The following is a 26,518-nucleotide window of genomic DNA, read 5'->3' as shown; positions in this document are numbered from 1 at the left end:
TATTTTTGGCATTCTGAAATACTAGAACAGAGTAAAAACATTTATCTTTGCACTCGATCAAATTTCAGGACCCTCCTTTCAGTGATTGACAGGTGTCACGTCTCACATCTCACCTGTGGATGCCGATGAGCTTCCAGGTGAGGAGGTCTGTCAGCTGGTAGGGGCGTGGCCAAACAGGGCTGCACCTGGTCTCCGTAGCGACCGGGGGGGCCGGCAGATAGAGGGGAGAGGGCCGCCACCAGCCCCTCCTGACAGACTTCTCCTCCCCACCGATGACCACCAGCGGCCGGTCCGCTCAGCAGGCAGAACACGGCATGCTGGTGAGAAGGAGTTCTTCCTGAGGAACCGGAGCGCTCCGAGCCCCCGCCCTCCTCCTCCGGCGATGCCGGGGGTTGCCGTGGAGATGGGTGAGGCGTGTGAGGGAGGGGGGCTCGGAGGAGGAGGGGGGAGGGGGGAGGGGCTGAGGTAGCTGGCGCAGTCTGACGCCTCGTCCATACTCAGCCTGCAGGGGGCGTCAGAGAGAGACCAGCGGCCCGGCTCGCTGAGGGGGAGAGGGGCTCCAGGACGGCCCAGGTCAGGCGGGGGGTCCGGCGTTCTCCGCAGGGGGAGCAGACGCAGACCTCTCACCACACCGCCGTTGGCATGGCGACCCTGCTCTGCGGCACCCCCCTGGACTGGATCGGACGAAACACACAACAGATGAAAAAAAACATTTATAACACATCAGGTTATTACACATTTATAAAGTCATCAGGTTATTACACATTTATAACACATCAGGTTATTACACATTTATAAAGTCATCAGGTTATTACACATTTATAACACATCAGGTTATTACACATTTATAACACATCATGTTATTACACATTTTAAACACATCAGGTTATTACACATTTATAACACATCAGGTTATTATACATTTATAAAGTCATCAGGTTATTACACATTTATAAAGTCATCAGGTTATTACACATTATAACACATCAGGTTATTACACATTTATAACACATCAGGTTATTACACATTTATAACACATCAGGTTATTACACATTTATAAAGTCATCAGGTTATTACACATTTATAAGGTCATCAGGTTATTACACATTTATAAAGTCATCAGGTTATTACAGTGTTGTTATGTGATGACGTGTCTTACCCAGCGTCTCCTGATGTTGGGGGGGGTGTGGTTGAGTTCGGTTCCTCCTCCTGGACTCCATTACCCAGAGTACCGTGCTGCTGAGGGGGGTGTGTCTTCTGCCTCCTCCTCCTCCTCCCTGACTCCATTACCCAGGTGGTACCGTGCTGTTGAGGGTGTGTGTGTCTTCTGCCTCCTCCTCTGTGATGGCGGTGAGGTCGTCAGGGCAGAGGGAGTCCGTGGTGCTGAGCACCTCGATGCTGTCCTGGCTATCGGCCCGGCCCGCCAGAGTCCTCACACGCCTGGAGCCCAGGTCACCATGGAGACGCCTCACATCAACCACCTCTCCGGACAGTTCTACTGGGACAGAGTGTTGACTGTTTAGCTTAGGGGAGCGACTGTCCTCCTGGCCAGACACACGCAACAACAACAGTGGGGCAGACTGATGAGTCATGGGGCCCTATTATGCACTTCTTAACTTGCCGTATTAAGTGTTAATTAAGACGCACCGCCAGGTTAAGACCTACCCCCACCCTTAATATGCGCTTCATACGCGCTACTGCTATTATGCAGGTGTCGATAGGCGCCCACACATAAGACGTAAAACTCCCGTGCATATATTGCTCATTGTGGGAGTGTTCATATGTTAATGAAGTGCACTAGGCGCCCCTGCTATTATGCGATCTGACTTTGCTCCTATCGCTAAGAAGTGGTTTGAAAAGTTCTTAAGTTTAGACTTCATGCACGTTTTGAAACACGAGCGCGCCTCCGCGGTTTGCGCATGCATGTGGGCACACATGAACACGCACGTGGCTCCACGGCAAGACGTCAATTACGGTCACAGTATAAATGCTTTATTTCAGAGGGGAGAGGCAGAGAAGCGCGCTGACCTCCTTCTCAGGACTTCCATAATAGCATAGCGCTAATGACTCAACGCAGCCGGTTCTTAAAGGGTTGATTGGGTTGATTGAGAAGACGCCCAAAACACACCCATGACTAATTTCTTTGCTTAGCGCCGGGTTTTAGGCGCCCACTACAGCACGCATAATAGCAAAGTGGCCTTGACCACGCCTCCACGTCCTAAGTTTAGATCTACCGCCTCGTCTTATTGATGAAGTGCATAATAGGGCCCCCGGTGTCATATGAACATGATGAGTCATGGTGTCATATGAACATCCAGAGTCATGGTGCCATATGAACATGATGAGTCATGGGGCCCTTTTATGCACTTCATCAATAAGACGAGGCGGTAGATCTAAACTTAAGACGTGGAGGCGTGGAAGTCCTAAGAAGGAGGTCAGCGCGCTTCTCTGCCTCTCCCTTCTGAAATAAAGCATTTATACTGTGACCGTAATTGACGTCTTGCCGTGAAGCCACGTGCGTGTTCATGTGTGCCCACATGCATGCGCAAACCGCGGAGGCGCGCTCGTGTTTCAAAACGTGCATGAAGTCTAAACTTAAGAACTTTTCAAACCACTTCTTAGCGATAGGAGCAAAGTCAGATCGCATAATAGCAGGGGCGCCTAGTGCACTTCATTAACATATGAACACTCCCACAATGAGCAATATATGCACGGGAGTTTTACGTCTTATGTGTGGGCGCCTATCGACACCTGCATAATAGCAGTAGCGCGTATGAAGCGCATAATAAGGGTGGCGGTAGGTCTTAACCTGGCGGTGCGTCTTAATTAACACTTAAGACGGCAAGTTAAGAAGTGCATAATAGGGCCCATGGTGTCATATGAACATGATGAGTCCTGGGCCCAATCCCGATTCTCTTTTTTACCACTTCGGCTCGTTTTGGAGTCACTCGTTTTGGAGCCATAGCCGTAGTGGTTCCCCGGGGGAAATGTGACAACCCTTCACGACGTCATCCGTAGTGTAATGAATGGGTTAATTCATAGTCAGGACAGCGCATGCGCCTTAGAGAGAGTTCATGATATACCAGTAGGTGACTGACAGGTGTCGAGAGAACCGAAGTAAACTGGTTATACCTTTGTTGAACCCAGACTAAAGTGTCTTATTATTCTATGTCCAAGTGACATTACAGTAGTATCGTAGAAAAGCATTGACGCTCGCGATTCATTCACAACTTGAATGAACTTGAACGCTATCAATCGATCAAACAAGTCATCAAATAAAAAAGAACAATGCTTCATTATCAGACCATGACAGAATAAGCTCTAACCTGTATGAAACCTGTGCTCCTACCCTGCCGGTCTGCACTGATTTAGGACAACAGTGCAACAACTTCGAGGCTGAACTTTAGTTACATTTACGGCGTCATATGCCATCAAAGGGAAACATGGAAAAATGCATGACTTACAGATTTAATTTTATGACGGTGCGAAATCCGATGTGACAGGAACGCTGGAGAAACAGCCGCTGTCCACTGCATTAGTTAACTACATATATAATAGTACATAATAACAACTGCTCGGATTAGATTGCCGGTTGTTTTGGTATAATAACAACTATAGCGTCATATACCACCAAGGGGGGGGAATTCGCGCCTATCATGCTGTCAAACACCACAGGTAATAATTTATTTCTAAATAAACATGATTGTACATCTCTGAAATGGAAATCGCGCTGTGCTCGACACTTCCAGCCTGTGCTTGACACTTCCAGCCTGTGACAAACGCGCAGATATGAGTGCTCCGGTCTTTCCTGCTGGCTCCAGTGTCCTGAGCGCGCTGGACTGTGAAACTTTCCATGTTAAGCATTTTGTTATACTTGTTATAAAGAAAAGGTCTATAATGCGTTGAAATAACATTAAATTATTTTACCCATCAACAATATTACATAATAACAACTGCTCGGATAGGATTGCGGGTTGTTTTGGTTTAATACGTGCCATAGCTGTAAATAAAACATGGAAATATGTCATGCGCGTCTATCATGCACACATCAGCCTAACGTTAGATAGATAACTTCACATTAAATATGTCTATCATCATCCGCTGTCAAACGCCAAAGGTAATCTTTTATTTCTAAACAGGAATGTACATCTCGATGTGAATCGCGCTCCTTATATTATTATATAATATATTATATTATGGGAAGGCTGTGCTTGACGTTTCCATGGGGCTCTCCTGCATAGGCACAATAGCGGCATAATAGCGATCTTTTTGTGTTATGCTTGTTGTAAAGAAAAGGTCTATGATGCATTGAAATTACATTAAACTAAGATAATATGATGGTTATCATAATTTTTCAAGTCTTTAATTACAAGTAATTCCAGAAAAAGTAAATTACATTTCAGGCTCGCTTCCGTATTACGAGAGCGAAAAGAACATTTCTGTAGATGTTTCGCAATGCATGCCGGAAGGGAGTCTCATGGCTCCGAATCGAACGAGGGTCAAGATTTTCTCCAAACGGAGCCATGGAAAACCCTAACCCTAACCCTAAATGAGTAATGAATTGGAACGCCACTACGGCTACACGTGAACGCGCAAAACGGAGCGGAGGGGTGAAAACAGAGCCGGAGTGGTGAATTGGGATTCACCCCTGGTGTCATATGAACATGATGAGTCATGGGGCCCTATTATGCACTTCATCAATAAGACGAGGCGGTAGATCTAAACTTAAGACGTGGAGGCGTGGTCAAGGCCACTTTGCTATTATGCGTGCTGTAGTGGGCGCCTAAAACCCGGCGCTAAGCAAAGAAATTAGTCATGGGTGTGTTTTGGGCGTCTTCTCAATCAACCCAATCAGCGTGCCAGGTGCCATTCCCTTTAAGAACCGGCTGCGTTGAGTCATTAGCGCTATGCTATTATGGAAGTCCTAAGAAGGAGGTCAGCGCGCTTCTCTGCAGAAGAAAGTAACAAGCTCGTGCATGATTATTTTCTGAATAAACACGGCAATACCTCCGCTTGTGAGTTGAGAAGTATTACAGAGGGGTCGCTGGAAGACTGCAGGAATGACAGATGTTGATGTCATTATATTACGCACGGCATGCTCGTACTGTATGTGCACAGTATGCGGAGGCAACATACTGTACAGCGCTGGCCTCTCCCTTCTGAAATAAAGCATTTATACTGTGACCGTAATTGACGTCTTGCCGTGGAGCCACGTGCGTGTTCATGTGTGCCCACATGCATGCGCAAACCGCGGAGGCGCGCTCATGTTTCAAAACGTGCATGAAGTCTAAACTTAAGAACTTTTCAAACCACTTCTTAGCGCTAGGAGCAAAGTCAGATCGCATAATAGCAGGGGCGCCTAGTGCACTTCATTAACATATGAACACTCCCACAATGAGCAATATATGCACGGGAGTTTTACGTCTTATGTGTGGGCGCCTATCGACACCTGCATAATAGCAGTAGCGCGTATGAAGCGCATAATAAGGGTGGCGGTAGGTCTTAACCTGGCGGTGCGTCTTAATTAAGACTTAAGACGGCAAGTTAAGAAGTGCATAATAGGGCCCATGGTGTCATATGAACATGCGCAATAAACACATCGCAAAAAGACTGTCTGAAACGTAATGAAGAAGACAGATCTAATGTCTGTGCATAAATACCAATCATAGGTCAAAACATTGCTACATTTGGCTGAAGAGCCGTTTGGAAGCTGAAACATATATATCTGTTTTTGATCTGTTGTGATAATCTGTTGTCTATTGGTTAGGAGTCGAAATGTACAAACATTGAGTAGCAGCAAATGTAAAAGCTTGCCATCATTGCAACAAAATTCTGCAAGAAGAAAACATCCAAACGCCAGAGAGATAACAGAGGCCATAACTGGTCACATGACGCCTAGAAACACAGTGACCAAAGATGCTTTTGTGAGTCTGTTAAACAAATTGGACCGAAGATACCAGATTCCATCACAGAATTATTCTATATGTAATGGGAGACATTACAGATATATATGTATTTTATTTCAAGATATGTTTTTGTTGAGTTTAGAAGAAAATATTTTAAAGGGAGGCGGGGGAATTCAACTTTAGTTTCTTCTAGCCTAGTTATAATGTCTCCTTTAAATGAATGTTCTGTTTAATTGGTTGGGTATTCATGTGCAATTTGTTCATTAAAAGCATGTTCCAAATAATGTATTTCATTTCTTTATTCAGTGGGCGTAGGCTGTTCAATGTTTGGGGTCTATGGTAGCAGTGTACCTGATAAAGCAGAAATATATAGGAGCTGTATAGCTAATACGCACACTTCAACATTTGTTTATGTCATATCGTCATAGCAATATTGAACAATGTTATTACACATCACAGATTTTCCTCATCTCGTGCCTAAATGTGACAGGCTGGTGAAAGGGGGAACAAGTCACCAATGGACTTTTATTTAGAAAAATGGAAATACATTTCAACGTTGTTGAGAATCACAACACAAACTCGCTAGTCAAGCCAAAACACTAGAACACTACTTTAGATTGTTACCTAGTTAACTACAACACTACTTTAGATTGTTACCTAGTTAACTACAACACTACTTTACATTGTTACCTAGTTAACTAGAACAATACTTTACATTGTTACCTAGTTAACTATAACACTACTTTACATTGTTACCTAGTTAACTACAACACTACTTTACATTAGGGCTGGGTATCGCCACTGATTTCCCAAAACGATTCGATTCCGATTCACAGCTCCCGTTTCGATTCGATTCACGATTCGATTCGATTCCGATTCGATCTAGTTACAATATACATTTTTTGCTTGAATATGAAAGAGATTCTCCGAACTAATGCTATAAATGGTTCAAGGAACCCTATAACATGTAGCATTGTTAAACATATCAATGAATTGACTCCAAAGCAGTTACAGGAATGTACTTTTTATTTACATATGACTTTGCTTTTGTCCAGCTCATCTCTATCGTCACATTTTTTAAATCCAAAATGCACCCAGACATCTGACTTTAAGCCTGGTGGTGACTTGAGTGTCCCTGCCATCGCCATGTTTTTAGATTTTAGTGTTGAGACCTCACGTTGCGTGAGATATGATAAATTCTTGTAGCGCGAGATCTGGCCACGAGATCTCGTTGCGGGTTGAAGCTGCAAGCAAAAAAATAAAAATAAAAAAATAAAAAAATTGTAAGATCGATCTCGGGATTTATGAATCGATAAATCGCTCAATTAATGAAGATCGATTCAGAATCGGGAAATCGATTTTTTGAACCCAGCCCTACTTTACATTGTTACCTAGTTAACTAGAACACTACTTTACATTGTTACCTAGTTAACTAGAACACTACTTCACATTGTTACCTAGTTAACTAGAACACTACTTTACATTGTTACGTAGTTAACTAGAACACTACTTTACATTGTTACCTAGTTAACTACAACACTACTTTACATTGTTACCTAGTTAACTACAACACTACTTTACATTGTTAGCAGGCTCATAAAACAAGCTGTGTTAGTTGACTAACGACGTGTGTCGCTGAAATGTATTTCCATTTTTCTAAATAAAAGTCAGAACATTAAAGGGTCCGGCAGCTGTCACGTGTGTCATGGTAGCGGTCGCTGTCCCACCTGACCTCTCCTGTCTCACCTCTGACCTCTCCTGTCTCACCTCTGACCTCTCCTGTCTCACCTCTGACCTCTCTTGTCTCACCTCTGACCTCTCCTGTCTCACCTGACCTCTCCTGTCTCACCTCTGACCTCTCCTGTCTCACCTCTGACCTCTCCTGTCTCACCTCTGACCTCTCCTGTCTCACCTCTGACCTCTCTTGTCTCACCTCTGACCTCTCCTGTCTCACCTGACCTCTCCTGTCTCACCTCTGACCTCTCCTGTCTCACCTCTGACCTCTCCTGTCTCACCTCTGACCTCTCCTGTCTCACCTCTGACCTCTCTTGTCTCACCTCTGACCTCTCCTGTCTCACCTGACCTCTCCTGTCTCACCTCTGACCTCTCCTGTCTCACCTCTGACCTCTCCTGTCTCACCTCTGACCTCTCCTGTCTCACCTCTGACCTCTCTTGTCTCACCTCTGACCTCTCCTGTCTCACCTGACCTCTCCTGTCTCACCTCTGACCTCTCCTGTCTCACCTGACCTCTCCTGTCTCACCTCTGACCTCTCTTGTCTCACCTCTGACCTCTCTTGTCTCACCTCTGACCTCTCCTGTCTCACCTGACCTCTCCTGTCTCACCTCTGACCTCTCTTGTCTCACCTCTGACCTCTCTTGTCTCACCTCTGACCTCTCCTGTCTCACCTCTGACCTCTCCTGTCTCACCTCTGACCTCTCCTGTCTCACCTCTGACCTCTCTTGTCTCACCTCTGACCTCTCCTGTCTCACCTGACCTCTCCTGTCTCACCTCTGACCTCTCCTGTCTCACCTCTGACCTCTCCTGTCTCACCTGACCTCTCCTGTCTCACCTCTGACCTCTCCTGTCTCACCTGACCTCTCCTGTCTCACCTCTGACCTCTCCTGTCTCACCTCTGACCTCTCCTGTCTCACCTCTGACCTCTCCTGTCTCACCTCTGACCTCTCCTGTCTCACCTCTGACGTCTCCTGTCTCACCTGACCTCTCCTGTCTCACCTCTGACCTCTCCTCCCTCCGCGCCTCCCTGGGTCCTGTACGACCTCTCCGTCCCCAGCACCTCGATGCTGTCCCCGCTGCTCACGCTCTCCACCATCTCCACAGCAACCTCCTCTCCCTCCGCCTCCGGGTCCGGGGTCCCCGCTCTGCTTCCCGTCTCCAGTTTGATTGGCACCTCCTCCACGCAGGAGAAGAAGGAGTCCAGACTCCCTGGCGGCCCCTGGGCGTCGCACACAGCCCCCCCACTACGTCCTGCTGCCTTCAGCCCTGCCCCCTCTCCTCCCTCCTCCTCCTCCTCCTCCTCCTCCTCCTCCTTCCGGTCGCACAGCTCGAACAGGAAGTTGGTGTGCGGGTGTTTCCTGGAGAGGGCGTGCGTGACACGGGCGGTGTGCAGGACGCTGCGGTCTCCTCTGAGGCGGCGCTCTGCGGCGGCCAGCTGCTCCAGGGTCAGGGACAGGAAGTAGCCATCGCTCAGCTCTTCCAGGGGCTTCAGGTGGCGGTCGAAGCACCTGGCAGGGCGGCCGGCCACCAGCCTGGGCACGTAGGAGGGGGAGGGGGGGGAGGGGGGGAGGGGCCGGGGGTCAGGGGTCAGGGGGCCGGGGAGACCGGAAGAGTCGTGGCCAGGATCGTAGGGCAGGAAGTCAGGGTCTTTCAACTTCCTGTTGGGATAGGAGGTGACCTGGTGGAGGAGGGCCCTGTGCTCCAGGACAGAGAGCTCCACGCTGGCCAGCTCCTCGGCTGTCTTCTGGAGCTCCGCCCCCCCCTCCTCTGCGCTGTCATTGGCCGTCCTCAGTAGCCCCTCCTCCTTCTGCAGGTGAGAGCGTGTGTACCTGTCGACAAACAACATCTCTTTTAACTCCTCCAATCAAAGACCTTTAAACAAGGCACACAGGTTTGAGTGTTTAGTAGTCGGTCCCTCAGGGTTAGGAGGAGAGGGGAAGGGTTAGGAGGAGAGGGGAGGGGTTAGGAGAGGGGAGGAGAGGGGAGGGGTTAGGAGGAGAGGAGAGGGGAGGGGTTAGGAGGAGAGGAGAGGGGAGGGGTTAGGAGGAGAGGAGAGGGGAGGGGTTAGGAGGAGAGGAGAGGGGTTAGGAGGAGAGGAGAGGGGTTAGGAGGAGAGGGGAGGAGAGGAGAGGGGTTAGGAGGAGAGGAGAGGAGAGGGGAGGGGTTAGGAGGAGAGGAGAGGAGAGGGGTTAGGAGGAGAGGAGAGGGGTTAGGAGGAGAGGAGAGGAGAGGGGTTAGGAGGAGAGGGGAGGGGTTAGGAGGAGAGGAGAGGGGTTAGGAGGAGAGGAGAGGGGTTAGGAGGAGAGGAGAGGGGTTAGGAGGAGAGGAGAGGGGTTAGGAGGAGAGGAGAGGGGTTAGGAGGAGAGGGGAGGGGTTAGGAGGAGAGGAGAGGGGTTAGGAGGAGAGGAGAGGGGTTAGGAGGAGAGGAGAGGGGAGGGGTTAGGAGGAGAGGAGAGGGGTTAGGAGGAGAGGAGAGGGGTTAGGAGGAGAGGAGAGGAGAGGGGTTAGGAGGAGAGGAGAGGGGTTAGGAGGAGAGGAGAGGGGTTAGGAGGAGAGGAGAGGGGTTAGGAGGAGAGGAGAGGGGTTAGGAGGAGAGGAGAGGGGTTAGGAGGAGAGGGGAGGGGTTAGGAGGAGAGGAGAGGGGTTAGGAGGAGAGGAGAGGGGAGGGGTTAGGAGGAGAGGAGAGGGGTTAGGAGGAGAGGAGAGGAGAGGGGTTAGGAGGAGAGGAGAGGGGAGGGGTTAGGAGGAGAGGAGAGGGGAGGGGTTAGGAGGAGAGGGGAGGGGTTAGGAGGAGAGGGGAGGGGTTAGGAGGAGAGGAGAGGAGAGGGGTTAGGAGGAGAGGAGAGGGGAGGGGTTAGGAGGAGAGGAGAGGAGAGGGGAGGGGTTAGGAGGAGAGGAGAGGGGTTAGGAGGAGAGGAGAGGGGTTAGGAGGAGAGGAGAGGAGAGGAGAGGAGAGGGGTTAGGAGGAGAGGAGAGGGGAGGGGTTAGGAGGAGAGGAGAGGAGAGGGGTTAGGAGGAGAGGAGAGGGGAGGGGTTAGGAGGAGAGGAGAGGAGAGGGGTTAGGAGGAGAGGAGAGGGGAGGGGTTAGGAGGAGAGGAGAGGGGAGGGGTTAGGAGGAGAGGGGAGGGGTTAGGAGGAGAGGAGAGGGGAGGGGTTAGGAGGAGAGGAGAGGGGAGGGGTTAGGAGGAGAGGAGAGGGGTTAGGAGGAGAGGGGAGGGGAGGGGTTAGGAGGAGAGGAGAGGGGAGGGGTTAGGAGGAGAGGGGAGGGGTTAGGAGGAGAGGGGTTAGGAGGAGAGGAGAGGGGTTAGGAGGAGAGGGGAGGGGTTAGGAGGAGAGGGGAGGGGTTAGGAGGAGAGGAGAGGGGAGGGGTTAGGAGGAGAGGAGAGGGGAGGGGTTAGGAGGAGAGGAGAGGGGAGGGGTTAGGAGGAGAGGAGAGGGGAGGAGAGGAGAGGGAAGGGGAGGAGAGGGGAGGGGTTAGGAGGAGAGGGGAGGGGTTAGGAGGAGAGGGGAGGGGTTAGGAGGAGAGGGAAGGGGAGGAGAGGAGAGGGGAGGGGTTAGGAGGAGAGGGGAGGGGTTAGGAGGAGAGGGGAGGGGTTAGGAGGAGAGGGGAGGGGTTAGGAGGAGAGGGGAGGAGTTAGGAGGAGAGGGAAGGGGAGGAGAGGAGAGGGGAGGAGAGGGGAGGGGTTAGGAGGAGAGGGGAGGGGTTAGGAGGAGAGGGGAGGGGTTAGGAGGAGAGGGGAGGGGTTAGGAGGAGAGGGGAGGGGTTAGGAGGAGAGGAGAGGGGTTAGGAGGAGAGGGAAGGGGAGGAGAGGAGAGGGGAGGGGTTAGGAGGAGAGGGGAGGGGTTAGGAGGAGAGGGAAGGGGAGGAGAGGAGAGGGGAGGGGTTAGGAGGAGAGGGGAGGGGAGGAGAGGAGAGGGGAGGGGTTAGGAGGAGAGGGGAGGGGAGGAGAGGAGAGGGGAGGGGTTAGGAGGAGAGGGGAGGTGTTTTATACTCTCACTGTCAAAACAGTGAGATGTGCATGTGTGTGTATATGTGCATATGTGTGTGTATATGTGCGTGTATATGTGCATGTGTGTGTATATGTGCGTGTGTGTGTACGTATGTGTGTGTGTGTGTATATGTGCATGTATATGTGCATGTGTGTGTGTATATGTGTGTGTGTGTATATGTGCATGTGTGTGTGTAACAGGGTTATAAATTATATTTAAGTTATAGGTTGAAGTTCATCAAAATCGTTTGCTTTTTATCATTTGGTTAAGTGTTTTGAATTGATTTACCCATGGCTGCATACGGTGTGTAGTGCCCCTAGTGGTGGTTGGACTGGCCGCATTTAATGTTATGACGAAGGCCACCGTAGATCACCCCTTTCGTCTTTGTGAGCGGTTGAGATGGTAGGTTAAATGTTATGCTCCGGTCCCCGTTTTATATTTCCTTTGATAAAGAGTTGCCACTAATATAAACCGAATGTATTATTTGAGATTAATGTTTACCATTGGTTTTTATGCCATTACTTTTGAGTTATGTTTCGTTTATTTGTATTTTATGGATGGATAAAGTTGTGAGCTAACTAGCTAACAGCTAGTTAGCTACTTTGCCAGCCAGTTAACGTGAGCTAAGATGGCGGCAATGTGGCGTGTTCTGAATGTTTTGTTTTGCTGACATGCAGGGGTGAGAGCTGTTTTGTGCTGGAGCCTACCATTAAATAACCACCATTTTGTTTGCACATTCAGGTATGTTGTATGTATGTTGTATCCATGGGTATGGTTTAGTCTTGTGTGTTGTAATGATATGAATGGTATGATAACTGATAATTATTTGATGTTATGACAAAGGCAGAAAACCCCTTTCGTCTTTGTGAGCGGTTGAGATGGGGTGAGAGCTGTTTTGTGCTGGAGCCTACCATTAAATAACCACCATTTTGTTTGCACATTCAGATAAATAAACAGCTTGAAAGTGAACCTGTGTGCCTGCCTGGTCTGTCCGGATTGTGAGGGGTAACAACTGGTGCCGCGACCCTGCGACTTCAAAGGATCAGCCCATCGCCGATCCAACATCCTACGGACCCCAGGCCGGCTGTCGAAGAGCCCCATAGATGTATTGAGGTTCCATGAATGATACAGTTATATGTATAGCAGACAAGTTTATCAGACACAACGCAGAACGAGTACTACAGTAATTTAGCAGGCAATTGAATAGTTAGTCTAGTACTGATCTAGTAATTATTTAGCTTGGGTAGCAGTAGAAGTGATTTTAACTGCCATTTGCCATTTGCCTGTCACTAATGGTTTACAGTGAGTGTTTTTGTTTTGGGTCGGTCATTATTTTATACACTGAGTGATTTATTTTCTTTTGGCACAATTTATTCAGTCAATTTTATGTCATACGATTTAGATACTAGTGAGTAGATATGGCAGAGGGTGCGAACATGGAGTTTTGTGATTCAGAACCTAATGGTAGGGGTGCAAGTCCCAAAGTGAGTTTTGGTAGAGGATTTATTACACCGATTAGCTCAGTATCCCTGCCTGGTTATGTGGGTTCTCTGGGGCGTGGTAGGGGGATTACTGACTTGGATGAGTACAGTAGGGCTAGTCTCTTGGTAGGCCAGAGTGCCCAGGGTACTTACATTTTACCCACTTCTACCCCTGCCTATCACCTGCCTAGTGAGGGTGACACTACTATCCCTGTTAATCATGAGCCCAGTGAGACAGACACCCCTACCCATGTCTATCGCCAGTCTGGTGGGACAGACAATACTCCTCCGATACATCCCCAGCCTAGTGAGACAGACAACACGTTGAGGGAACTAGGTGTTTTGATCACAGAGTTGGGGAGACACATTGGAGATTCAGTTACAGCTAGGCTTCTGTCAGAAAAGGAGAGTACCAGTAACCGTAGCGGATGTACACAGGCTTGTGGTGCGTCAGTGGACCTCACGCAGTTCAGCATGGCTATGAGGTCTAGTGCCAAGGAAATTCCCATCTTCCGAGGTGAGTCAACTGACAAATGCTCTGTCCACGAATGGATCGACTTGATGTCTATTTACCTGAGAAAGAGGAACGTTAACATTGGGGATCAGTCTGATGAGATTATGTCCAAGCTGATGGGGAGAGCCAGAGATGTGGTGAAGATAGGAATACGCAGTGACACATCTCTTGGAGCTGACCAGAAACCAGACGCCATCTATGCTATCCTGAAGCGGCATTTCAGTGACCTGACGTACTCGGGCATGCCACTTGCCGACTTCTACAGTACGCTTCCCAGAGCCCATGAGAGTCCCCTAGATTACTGGGTGCGCCTGAATAGGGCAGCTGATGTAGCAGAGGAGGGTCTGCAGCGCCAGGGGAAAGGGATGGGAGATCTCAATGGGGAGGTGGCTATGATGTTTGTTAGATACTGTGACGAGCCTTCCTTGTCTGTCGTGTTCAAGAGCAAGCTGGCTAGCAGCTGGACAGCCAAAGAGGTCCAGGAACGGATTGATGAGTACCATAGAGAGTTGAAGGCCAGGCCCAGTAGGCCCGCAGCAGAACGTAGTACCAGGCAAGCCGTTGCTGTGATGACCGTTGATGCACAGGGGATGGAGAGACCGGTGCCGGATGTTGTGTTGCAGTCCCACAAGCAGAGTGTGAGTCGCCCCCCACCGCGCCAGTGTGTGAGTCAGCCCCCACCACGACAACCAGAGCCAAGTGTGGAGCTCACCTCAATCCAGAACAGCATGGACAAGATGGCTGGGATGCTTGATGAGGTATTGAGCAGAATGGCGAAAAGTCCTGCCGCCAGGGGCCGCTACTACTCGTCCCGGGAAGGGGGAGCTTCAGGAGCCTGTACAGTCTGTGGTGACAGTTCTCACACTACCACTGCTCACTGTAGGCAGCACAACCTGTGGTTCTCATGCAAACAGCCAGGGCACATGAAGTTACAGTGCCCGAATGTACACCCCCTCCCTGCGCCTCTGTCTGCACCAAGTGCCCCAATCTTCTCGTCTAACCAGGGAAACTAGATAGCCTGCATTTGGAGAGGGGCAATGTGGGCTTAGGTGATAATACCCTCAGTGATGATCTACAGTCAGTATATGAGTCAGTCTGTGAGAGTGCTCCCAGTCGTCAGACAGTCATCCTTCAGAACATACAGCGTCTAAATGGTAGTGATAGTTTGTTTTACACACCTGTGGCTGTTAATGGATGTGTAACAGTGAATGCCATGTTGGACACAGGTTCGATGGCATGCTCTGTTAGTGAGGCTGTTGAACAGCGGCTCATTGCTGCTGGCACTCTAGACAGTGATGTTCAGAGTGACTTAGATATAGTACTGATAGGATGTGGAGGAAAGAGAGTCCATCCTAAGAGACTTTGTGATCTACAGTTTGAGGTTTATGGATGTACAGTGACGTTGCCCACACTAGTTGTCCCGGGTCAGGTAGATGAGCTCATCATAGGGACAAATGTGATCAAGTATCTGACTCACAAATTCAAGGACTCAGACACATATTGGAAAATGATCTCTGAGACAGTTGGTCCTGTGGCTGGGGGGCGTGACGACTTCCTTGCTATGCTCTCCGGCATCAATCGGTGGAAGGGTCATGATGTGCCCGACGTTGTTGGAACAGTCAAACTCAACCAAGCCGTCACTCTCCTGCCTGGACATGAACACCTGGTGTGGGGGAAGCTTCCAGAGAAATCACGTGGACCCCCGGGCTGCACCGTGGTGGTTGAGCCAACAAAGTCACATGCAATCCCGAGAAACGTCCTGGTTGGCAGAGTGGTGACTCCTCTGTGGGGAGATGGATGGGTCCCCATGAAGATCATAAACCCCACAGACAAGCCAATAACGATGAGAAGAAACGCCAAGTTGGCAGATGTGTATCCATGCCTGGCTGTTGAGGAGCTCCAGCCCGCTGATGGTCCATGTTTAAAGTCCAATAGTCAACATGTCACAGCTGAACGGGCCCCACCTCCGTCTGACCTGACGGGAGCTCTGAGAGAGAGTGGCCTGAGTGACTTGGATCTCGATTCATGTGAGGTCTCTGAGGACTGTAGGCAGGAGATGTGCAAGCTCGCTCTCAGATACTCTGATATCTTCTCCAAGGATAGGCTCGACTGTGGCGAAGTGAGGGACTTTGTTCACAAGATCCACTTAGTAGATGAGAGGCCATTCAAGCTGCCAAACCGGCGCGTGCCGCCAGCGCACTACCAGAAGCTCCGGACAACACTGAATGAAATGGAGGAAAAAGGCATCATCAGAAAGTCAACTAGTGAGTTTGCCTCTCCACTTGTCCTCGTCTGGAAGAGAGATGGCGAGCTGCGCATCTGTACTGACTTCCGCTCTCTCAATGCCAGGACAGTGAAAGATGCCTACCCTCTTCCACATCAGGCAGACTGCCTGGCAGCTCTAGGAGGGAACGTGTTGTTCAGTACAATGGACCTTACCAGTGGCTTCTATAACGTCCCCTTGCACGAAGACAGTAAGAAGTTCACTGCCTTTGCCTCGCCTGTCGGCCTCCATGAGTATAACAGACTTCCTCAGGGTCTGTGTAACAGCCCAGGAAGTTTCATGAGGATGATGATGATGATCTTTGGGGACCTCAACTTCATGAACTTGTTGTGCTACCTGGACGACTTGATGGTATTCGCGGCCAGTGAGGAGGAGGCCGTGAAGAGGCTGGAGATCGTCTTCGAGCGTCTGCGGGCATACAACCTAAAGTTGGCCCCCAAGAATTGCCACCAACTGCGCCGCTCTGTCCACTTCCTGGGGCACATTGTGGACAGTAGTGGCGTGTCAACAGATCCAGCTAAGGTGGGAGCCGTAACGGAGATGACCAAGTCAGACCTGATGTCCTCCGACTGCCAGTCCCCATGCCCCAAGAAGATTAAGTCATTCCTTGGTTTGGTCATGTGGTACCAGCGGTTCATCCCTCACTGCTCCACTCTAGCTAAACCTCTCTTCAGACTGACGGCTGAGGCGAAGACGGACAAGAGTAACAAGGGGAAGAGACAGAAGCGTGTGACCTACAGGAAACTGACCGCTGCAGACTGGACCGCAGAGTGCGACCAGGCCCTCCAGAACCTTAAAGAGGCCTTACTCAGCAACGTCATGCTGGCTCACCCTGACTTCTCAAAGCCGTTCATCCTTTCCACCGACGCGTCGTCTGACGGCTTAGGAGCTGTGCTGTCTCAGGTTGCCTCCAGTGATGGGCGGGCTCGCCCAATAGCCTTTGCGAGTAAGACCCTGAACAAAGCCCAGAGTGTGTACCCTGCTCATCGGTTGGAGTTTCTGGCTCTGAAATGGGCTGTCTGCAAGAAGTTCAGCCACTGGCTGAAGGGCCATGTTTTCACCGCCTGGACAGACAACAACCCTCTCGCTCACATCCTCACTAAGCCCAAGCTGGACGCTGTCGAGCAACGGTGGGTTGCAAAGCTCGCTGCTTACGAGTTTGACATCAAATATGTCCCAGGGCCACAGAATGTCATCGCGGATGCCCTTAGTAGGGAGCCTTTTGCTGGAAGGAGAATCGGTGGGCGCCTGATCAGTGAGCCTTACGAGTGTCTATTGAAGGAGTCAGAGGGTCTGTCTGGGGATGGTGTCCAAGAGGCCTTCAGGTGGTCCAACGCCCGCCAGTCAACCCAGAAAACCTCTCGGAAAGACCAGTCGACAGCCTCCAACACAGCTGTGCCCTCAGTCAGCTCCATGTCCCAAGATGAAGTGTCAGCTCTGTTTGAAGGTCATAACAATTGGGACACAGCTGCGAGAGTCAGGTCCACAGTCCTGGTAGACCACGTCCAGAGGGTCATGTCCACTGGCCAAGATGTGTTACCTTCTTTCTCTAAGCAAGATCTCAGAGACAAGCAACGGGAAGATGCTGACATAGCGAGAGTGGTGTTCTACGTCGAGCGGAACCGGAGACCTTCAAGGAGAGAGAGGCCTGGTGAGACTGCGGGTGCTTTGAGGCTTATGAGGCAGTGGGGCAAGTTAGTGATGGAGGATGGTATCATGTATCGTGTGTCCAGAGATCCGGTAACCAGGAAGAAGAGGCAGCAGTACGTTGTCCCTTCGTCACTGAGAGAGGATGCTCTGCGTGGGTGTCATGACAATGCGGGACACCAGGGTCAGGATAGAACCTTCTCCCTCATGAGACAGAGGTTTTACTGGAGCTCCATGGAGCGAGATGTAAGAGAACATGTCAAACGCTGTCCCAGGTGCGTTGCAGCCAAGACCCCAGAGCCAGAGGGCCGTGCGCCACTCGAGAGCATCAAGACTACAGCACCGTTGGAGTTGGTGTGCATCGATTTCTGGACTGCTGAGGATTCTAAGAACCGTCCTGTGGACGTCTTAGTTGTGACGGACCACTTCACAAAGCTGGCTCACGCCTTCTACTGTCCTGACCAAACCGCTAAACAGGTGGCGAGGAGATTGTGGGATGACTTCTTCTGCTACTACGGTCTCCCTGAAAGAATACATTCAGATCAGGGCGCCAACTTTGGGAGCGAGTTGATAGCAGCCCTTCTTCAGGTGTCCGGTGTTAAGAAGTCTCGTACCACAGCCTATCACCCGATGGGAAACGGATCAGCAGAGCGTTTCAACCGCACGTTGGGGAACATGATCAGGACCCTCTCTCCACGAGCCAAGCACGTCTGGCCTCAAATGTTACACACACTGACATTCGTGTACAACAGCACCACGCATGAGACCACCGGATACCCGCCGTTTTACCTCATGTTCGGCCGGGTTCCACGCCTACCGGTTGATGTCCTGTTCAAATCCGCTCTGAGAGACGACAGTGAAACCTCGTTCCCACAGTACGTTGAGGAGCTGAAGTCAGATCTTCGTGAAGCTATGGTGTTGGAAGAAAGACACACCAGTGACGAACAAAGGCGTCAGGCCAAGATCTACAACCGGAGAGTCAAGGGAGTGGATATCGAACCCGGTGACAGAGTTCTCCTGGCGAACAAGGGAGAGAGAGGACGCAGGAAGCTGGCTGACCGATGGGGAGATGTGGTCTATGCAGTGATCAGCAAGAACCCCCTGACTCACACCTATGAGGTGCGGAATCCGGTCTCAGGCCAGTCAAAAGTTGTCCACCATAACCTGTTACTCTGTGTGAATTTCCTGCCAGTCCTGCCCGAGGATGATGATAGTGCCTCAGTGATCTCTGATAGTGCTTCTGAAGATAATGGAGCCCTGGATATCTCATCTGAGCAACTCACACAGCTTGACTGTGCTTCTGAAGAGAATGGAGCCGTGGATATCTCTGAGCAACTCACGGGGCTTGACTGTGCAGTGGGACACACCTCCCGTACTCGGCACTGGGTGTCCCAGATTCCGGTACACGAGGAGAGTCTTCGTGCAGTGGATAGTAACCCTCCCACCCCTCCCCATGAGAACAGACCCGATCAGGACCAGGATGGGGGCGTAGTGGCCGAAGAGGTTTCTGGGAGGACAGTTCTGGAGTCGATCGGCGGGTCCACCTGTCTGCGGACGGAGGGAAGCTCTGAGCACACTGCATCCATGGTTGGTCCACATAGCCATGGTCATGCTGATACCAGTGCCTTGCTAGCAGAATCTAGCCATGTTCACGATGCTGACACAGTGGTATCCAGAGTAGGCCGCGTCATCAAACCGGTGAACAGGCTGATTCAAACCATGAGCAATCAGAGGGTGTTGAACGAGCAGACGCAGAAACTTAAGATGTGGGCTAGCTCCTTATTTGGCATAGACACACTGGGATAGGCTTTCTTGCCTTTGAGATGTTGTTTTGTTTGTGTTTTCATACCTCTTAGCAGTGCCATTGTAGTTGGCTGGTCTTGAGTTTGAATTGAATGCGAGAGGTGTATAAAGGCACTTTTTACGTCGTCTGTGAAGGGTTTGTGATATGCGCAGCACTGCCCTCAGGAGTTCTTTATTGAACAGTCTTGTGGCTTGACAGGGCATATTGTTGTATATGTGTGTTATTCATTCAAAGTGTTGCTTATGGGGTATGGTGGGATTCTTTGACACTTTCATGGTGCTAGTTAGTCCCTCGTGTTTTGGATGTCTTTAGATTTTATGTTACTCCCCCGTTAGTCTCGATTTCGTTGAATTCAGGCGGGGAGAGTGTAACAGGGTTATAAATTATATTTAAGTTATAGGTTGAAGTTCATCAAAATCGTTAGCTTTTTATCATTTGGTTAAGTGTTTTGAATTGATTTACCCATGGCTGCATACGGTGTGTAGTGCCCCTAGTGGTGGTTGGACTGGCCGCATTTAATGTTATGACGAAGGCAACCGTAGATCACCCCTTTCGTCTTTGTGAGCGGTTGAGATGGTAGGTTAAATGTTATGCTCCGGTCCCCGTTTTATATTTCCTTTGATAAAGAGTTGCCACTAATATAAACCGAATGTATTATTTGAGATTAATGTTTACCATTGGTTTTTATGCCATTACTTTTGAGTTATGTTTTGTTTATTTGTATTTTATGGATGGATAAAGTTGTGAGCTAACTAGCTAACAGCTAGTTCGCTACTTTGCCAGCCAGTTAACGTGAGCTGAGATGGCGGCAATGTGGCGTGTTCTGAATGTTTTGTTTTGCTGACATGCAGGGGTGAGAGCTGTTTTGTGCTGGAGCCTACCATCAATAGTAACCACCATTTTGTTTGCACATTCAGGTATGTTGTATGTATGTTGTATCCATGGGTATGGTTTAGTCTTGTGTGTTGTAATGATATGAATGGTATGATAACTGATAATTATTTGATGTTATGACAAAGGCAGAAAACCCCTTTCGTCTTTGTGAGCGGTTGAGATGGGGTGAGAGCTGTTTTGTGCTGGAGCCTACCATTAAATAACCACCATTTTGTTTGCACATTCAGATAAATAAACAGCTTGAAAGTGAACCTGTGTGCCTGCCTGGTCTGTCCGGATTGTGAGGGGTAACATGTGCGTGTATATGTGTGCGTGTATATGTGCATGTGTGTGTGTATATGTGTGTGTGTGTATATGTGCATGTGTGTGTATGTGCATGTGTGTGCATGTATATGTGCATGTGTGTGTGTATATGTGCATGTGTGTGTGTGTATATGTGTGTGTGTATATGTGAATGTGTGTGTGTATATGTGCATGTGTGTGTGTATATGTGTGTGTGTGTGTGTGTGTGTGCGTGTGGGTGTATATGTGCGTGTGTGTGTGTATGTGCGTGTATGTGTGCGTGTGTGTGTGTATATGTGCATGTGTGTGTGTATATGTGCATGTGTGTGTGTATATGCGTGTGTGTGTATATGTGCATGTGTGTGTGTGTATATGTGCATGTGTGTGTGTGTATATGCATGTGTGTGTATGTGCATGTGTGTATATGCGTGTGTGTGTGTGCGTGTGTGTGTATATGTGCATGCGTGTGTATGTGTGTGTATATGTGCATGTGTGTATATGTGCGTGTGTGTGTATATGTGCATACATGTGTGTGTGTGTGTGTATATGTGAATGCGTGTGTACAGTACGTGTGTGTGTGTGTGTCAGTGGAGGCTGGTGACTTCCAGAATTGAGGAGGCCAATTTATTTCTGCTTGCTCGCTTCACTCGCGATGGAATGTTCCCTGTTCTTCTTATCTGTCTTTGTGCTGGCCAAAGGCATACTATTTGGAGTGTAAGCTACAATCAGAAAGTTCTGATTGATGGAATTCATTGTGCAGCGCTTAGCCTATGTGCCTGCCTGAAGAAATGACATTGCTGTAAGTCTATGAGCCTGCCTGATAATTAAGTTGAGAAATGTAATAAAATTGTAATAAAACGAAATCGACTACATTAAAAATAAAACTGTTCAATAAATCCTAAATGTTGTCTACCGATGTATACATCGCGCCAGAATCTCGCCGACTTCCGAGGTCATTTTAAGCAAAAGTATTTGGCCAGTATTTGACCCAGGGATAATAGCCATGGGTGTTCTAGACGTGTCCTGCAAAGGACAAGTTGATAGGACACTCGTAGCCACTATGGCGAGTGTTTCTTTGACTGAAGTGACTGGCGAATTCTCAAAATGGCTTCATGTGATTGGACGAACAAAATGTCAATCTTTCAGCCCTGGACTCAATGCATGGTGAGGCCAGGCCTCCCTTGCCACCCATTTTCAGTGATTTGGCCAATCACATATTTCCATGAAAAAAATTGCATTACATTGACTTCTATGAGAAACCACTTTCCTGGGGGAGGCCTGGCCTCCCTCAATACAAACGGATAGGGATTCTGGCCTGTAGGTGCTTTCCAATTGCAATATTGGGTTTTAGCCATGGAAAAATTCAGATTTATGAACAAAACGGAAATAATATGAATATAAAAACAATTAAATATGTTTTTTGTTAAATAAATAAATAAAATAAATATAATTATTGCTTTTTTAAATCTCTCTCTCTTCTCTCTAATTATTGGGGAGGCCAGGCCTCCTCCACCTCTATGGAGGAGCCTCCACTGGTGTGTGTATACTATATGTGCGTGTGTGTGTATACTATATGTGTGTGTGTGTATACTATATGTGCGTGTGTGTGTATACTATATGTGCATGTGTGTGTGTATACTATATGTGTGTGTATACTATATGTGCGTGTGTGTGTATACTATATGTGTGTGTGTGTATACTATATGTGTGTGTGTATACTATGTGCGTGTGTCTGTGTATACTATATGTGTGTGTGTGTGTGTATACTATATGTGTGTGTATACTACAGTATATGTGCATGTGTGTGTGTGTGTACTATATGTGTGTGTGTATACTATATGTGCATGTGTGTATACTATATGTGCATGCGTGTATACTACCGGTATATGTGTGTGTGTGTGTGTGTGTATACAATATGTGCATGTGTGTATACTATGTGTGTATACTATATGTGCATGTGTGTATACTATATGTGTGTGTGTGTATACCATATGTGCGTGTGTGTATACTATATGTGCGTGTGTGTATACTATATGTGTGTGTGTGTGTATACTATATGTGCATGTGTGTGTGTGTGTATACTATACAGTATGTGTGTGTGTGTGTATACTATATGTGCATGCGTGTATACTACCGGTATATGTGTGTGTGTGTGTGTGTGTATACTATATGTGTGTATACTATATATGTGTGTGTGTATACTATATGTGCATGTGTGTCTGTATACTATATGTGTGTGTGTGTGTGTATACTATATGTGCGTGTGTGTGTGTGTGTGTATACTATATGTGTGTGTCAGGGACGTGCCGTCCATATAAGCAGGGTAAGCAGTGCTTACCCAACGAAAAAAGAAAAAAGGACCGTGAAAATATTAAAATAAAAGTGCTTGTAACTGTTTGTTTGTTTTCATTAAAAGAGTCATATTTTAGGTCCCAGGGCAGCAGGAGTCATTCATTTTGATGTTGCATTTTTAGCGCCACCTGTAGGAGTAAAGCACTTCCTACTCTGCAAGCACTCCTCTCTCTGCTTTCCCTCGCGTACATTCGAATGCGTGAAAATGTCTTTTTTATTTTTTTCCGATGCCTCAGCGCTGCTGTTTAATTTGACCAGGGTAAGCATGCTTTCAGCCAATCAGAGTAGTTCTTTCATTCCGATAAGAGCTACTGATTGGCTATCATTTTCAAGTTCATCAAGTTCACACTACTTGACAAGGACGCATTTCATCACTGGCCCTGATCTCAATTGAAAAAGAGAGACTTTTCAAACTGCAACAGGCGAGTGACTTCTACACTAAAGTGACAGAGGTGTTCCTTCGCAAGGAGAGGCGAATGGACCTTGTTTTCAAGTAAAGGTAAGATATCATTTTTAAATTTACGTCATGGCTTCTTTGCTGGTTTATATGATTTATATGATTCACGAGGCTGGTGGCGATCTGTGCTTGTAGATATATGGTTTGGGTACTGCTGTGCTGCTGGTTATGGCTTCTTATTTAAGACTTCCTCTGCTTTTACCTTTGAATGTCGGCCTGTGCCGTTGTGTTTGGAGAGAGAGCTGCTTAATCAATCGCTGAGATAGGCCTAATGTCGCTGTCCGTGCCAGTGGTTCTGGACCAAAAGTGTTTGAGAGAGATAGAGAGGGAGGGTTTGTGATGTGATGTCAAGTGCCTGTGTGACAAAGTGTGAAAAGAAAGTGTGTTGTGAGTTTACTATGGAGGTTGGAAACGGTGTGTGTCTGTGTTGTGCGTGTGTGCGTTAACTGCGTTTGCGATGTTGAAACTGGACTTGTAGATTTCAGCAGGCTGGCTCCTTGAAAAGATCTTGGTTCAAAAAAGATTGAACAATGAGCACCCCTGATATAGTCGAAACTGGCAACTGTTTTTTTTGTTTTTGGTAATCTGATCACAAAGTGACACTACCGTTTATTAGCGGGTTCTAGGGCATCAAAATTGCATTTCCTTGAAACTGCGTTCACTGATAGCGTGTATGTGTAATTACGTGTATTTCTATATTTTATGCTTACCCAATCTAAAAGCTCACGGCACGTGCCTGGTGTGTGTATACTATATGTGCATGCGTGTATACTATATGTGCGTGTGTGTGTATACTATATGTGCGTGTGTGTATACTATATGTGTGTGTGTGTGTGTGTGTGTGTATACTATATGTGCATGTGTGTGTATACTATATGTGTGTGTGTGTATACTATATGTGTGTGTATACTATATGTGCATGTGTGTGTGTGTATACTATACGTGCGTGTGTGTGTGTATACTATGTGTGTGTATACTATATGTGCGTGTGTATACTATGTGTGTGTGTATACTATATGTGCGTGTGTGTGTGTGTACTATGTGTGTGTATACTATATGTGCGTGTGTGTGTGTATACTATATGTGCGTGTGTGTGTGTGTATACTATATGTGCGTGTGTGTGTATACTATATGTGCGTGCGTGGTGAATAGCCGTCTCACTCCAGGTCTCTTATCTTCCTCTGCAGTTCGCGGGCGAATGCCCGCCGGTTCCCCGTCTTCAGGCTCTCTGCGGCGCGGCCGAAGCGCAGCGACAGCTCCTGGAACGCCTCGGTCAGCTTCCCCTGGTCGGCCGCCACGTAGCACAGGCAGAACGGCCGCACCCAGCCCCGCGCCTCCAGGTCGTATAGGGTCAGGTGGTGCACGTAGGCGAACGCCCCTTCCTTGGAGTCGCCCATCACCACCCGGGAGTCCTCGTTGAAGCTGAGGCGGGGGTCGCCGTGGGGCGGGGGGGCGTGGCCGCCGGGGGGGGTGGGGGACGAGGCCTGGTAGTCCACGGACATGATGCGCAGGGAGAAGTGGTTCATGTCGAAGGAGCCGTGGACCCGGGGGTCGTCTGGGATTGTTAACACAGGCAGGGGACCCACCTGTCTCAGGAGAAGACACGCACACGCCGCCATCTTCACCTCATTCAATTCAATTCAACTTTATTCGCCATGTGCAGTGCACTAGGAACATGACTCATTGGTATTCTCCATGCTGAACAAGCTACGGTACAACAACAAGACGACAACACAACAATACTCAAGATGTAGCAATGACAATAAAGACCATTCATTCATTCATCATTCATTCATCATGTGGGTCATTATCACCTCGCAGCAGTTGAATGAACACAATGCTGAACACCACGCACACACAAAGAAGAAGGAACAGGACAAAAGACCCACCTGCTCTGAGAACTCTGCCACCAGGATGAAGTCTCTGTTAAACTTGGCTCTGGAAGTGTCGGTCCAGGGATTGGAGGGGGGAAAGAGGGGGAGGGAGAGGTCCTCCGGCAGGACATGTGGGTCAGAGTAGTCCTCCCCTAAAACCTTCTCACTGGTGAAGGCCAACAGGTCTGGAGAGCCGATCATGATGTCCTACCGCGGTGTCTCTCAGCGGTCGATTCTAAGGTTCCCGCTAACTGCTCAGTGATCAAATGCAATCCGATGGATCTGGTAACATGTACTGACCATTGACATCCAAATGACGGTAGTGATATAGTTTAAAAATGACAAACCTGCACAAACAGCTGGTCCCACCTGGACTGTGGCTAGGGTTAGGACCAGCCGTGAGTCAGCTTTAGTTCAGGAGGGTTAGTTTTTAGTTTGAAGCGCAGTTTGACACGCAATAACACCTCAAGGGAAACAGGACAGTCTGCTACGCACTTTCACTTCCCTGCGGCGAAAAAAGTCTCAGATCGATGTGAAATATCCAAATGATTTCTCGCAGGAACGACAGCGGGCAGAGCCTCCCGGCTGGCCTGTAGCCGCTCCAGACATGTCAACACGACCATGCAAGTCTCTGTTCCAAACACGTCAACACAACCATGCAAGTCTTCTCTTCCACGAAACAAACAAACATCACCGGGAAGTCACGAACGAATCACACGATCAACCTTCGGTCGGGTTTTACGGTCCAGTTCCTAATTTGTCCTTCTGTTCCTCTTTAGTCATAAACTTTACTGCGGAGGACTGACGGTTGGAACTAAACTATCGGGAGAAATGTGGCACGTCTTCGCCCAGAGAAACTCCAGCCATGTTGAGCAACGTGACAGTCGCCCGGTGCCTCGAGGAGTCTGACGGAGCTACAGACGGTAAACACGTCAGACCCTAATAACCCTGGAGGTTATGATGACCCACATGAACTCCAACTCAAGTTAAATCACAACCATCAGTACATAAGGATACTCTCTTGTCAATACGACATGATTGAGAGTGTAGGTATTATTCTATTCTAGGCTATCATAACTGAACCTGTGCACTGAAGTACATTAAACGTACTATTAGGCCTAGCTATCCCTATCAAACATAGATAGGAGTCATAGGACACTTTTCATTAACAAATAGTGACAGGGGGAATACGGCTATTGACACTGAGAAGCAGGTAACCTTTCTTTATTTGTCACTCACAATTTAAAGCAATTGTGCTTGTGTGTCTGTGTCTGTGTCTCTCTCTCTCTCGATGTCAT

General features: G+C 48.5%; 1 protein-coding gene across 1 annotated transcript in view; it reads right to left on the bottom strand.

The window, feature by feature from the left end:
- Window positions 1-25,421, bottom strand: part of smcr8b (Smith-Magenis syndrome chromosome region, candidate 8b) — a gene marked incomplete at its 5' end in the record, with an annotated part of 26,223 nt that extends 802 nt beyond the window's left edge. The window contains 11 exon segments of the mRNA XM_080523007.1: window positions 114-157; window positions 159-242; window positions 245-289; window positions 291-320; window positions 322-354; window positions 356-430; window positions 475-669; window positions 1,302-1,495; window positions 8,641-9,470; window positions 24,508-24,932; window positions 25,236-25,421. Coding sequence (XP_080379133.1) covers window positions 114-157; window positions 159-242; window positions 245-289; window positions 291-320; window positions 322-354; window positions 356-430; window positions 475-669; window positions 1,302-1,495; window positions 8,641-9,470; window positions 24,508-24,932; window positions 25,236-25,421 — 2,141 coding nt within the window.
- Between the last annotated feature and the right edge of the window lie 1,097 nt (window positions 25,422-26,518).

This window comes from Nansenia antarctica, assembly GCF_963989245.1.
Source record: "Nansenia antarctica genome assembly, chromosome: 2".
Lineage (NCBI taxonomy): Eukaryota > Metazoa > Chordata > Actinopteri > Argentiniformes > Microstomatidae > Nansenia > Nansenia antarctica.
This window is presented reverse-complemented; position numbering and strand designations above follow the sequence as displayed.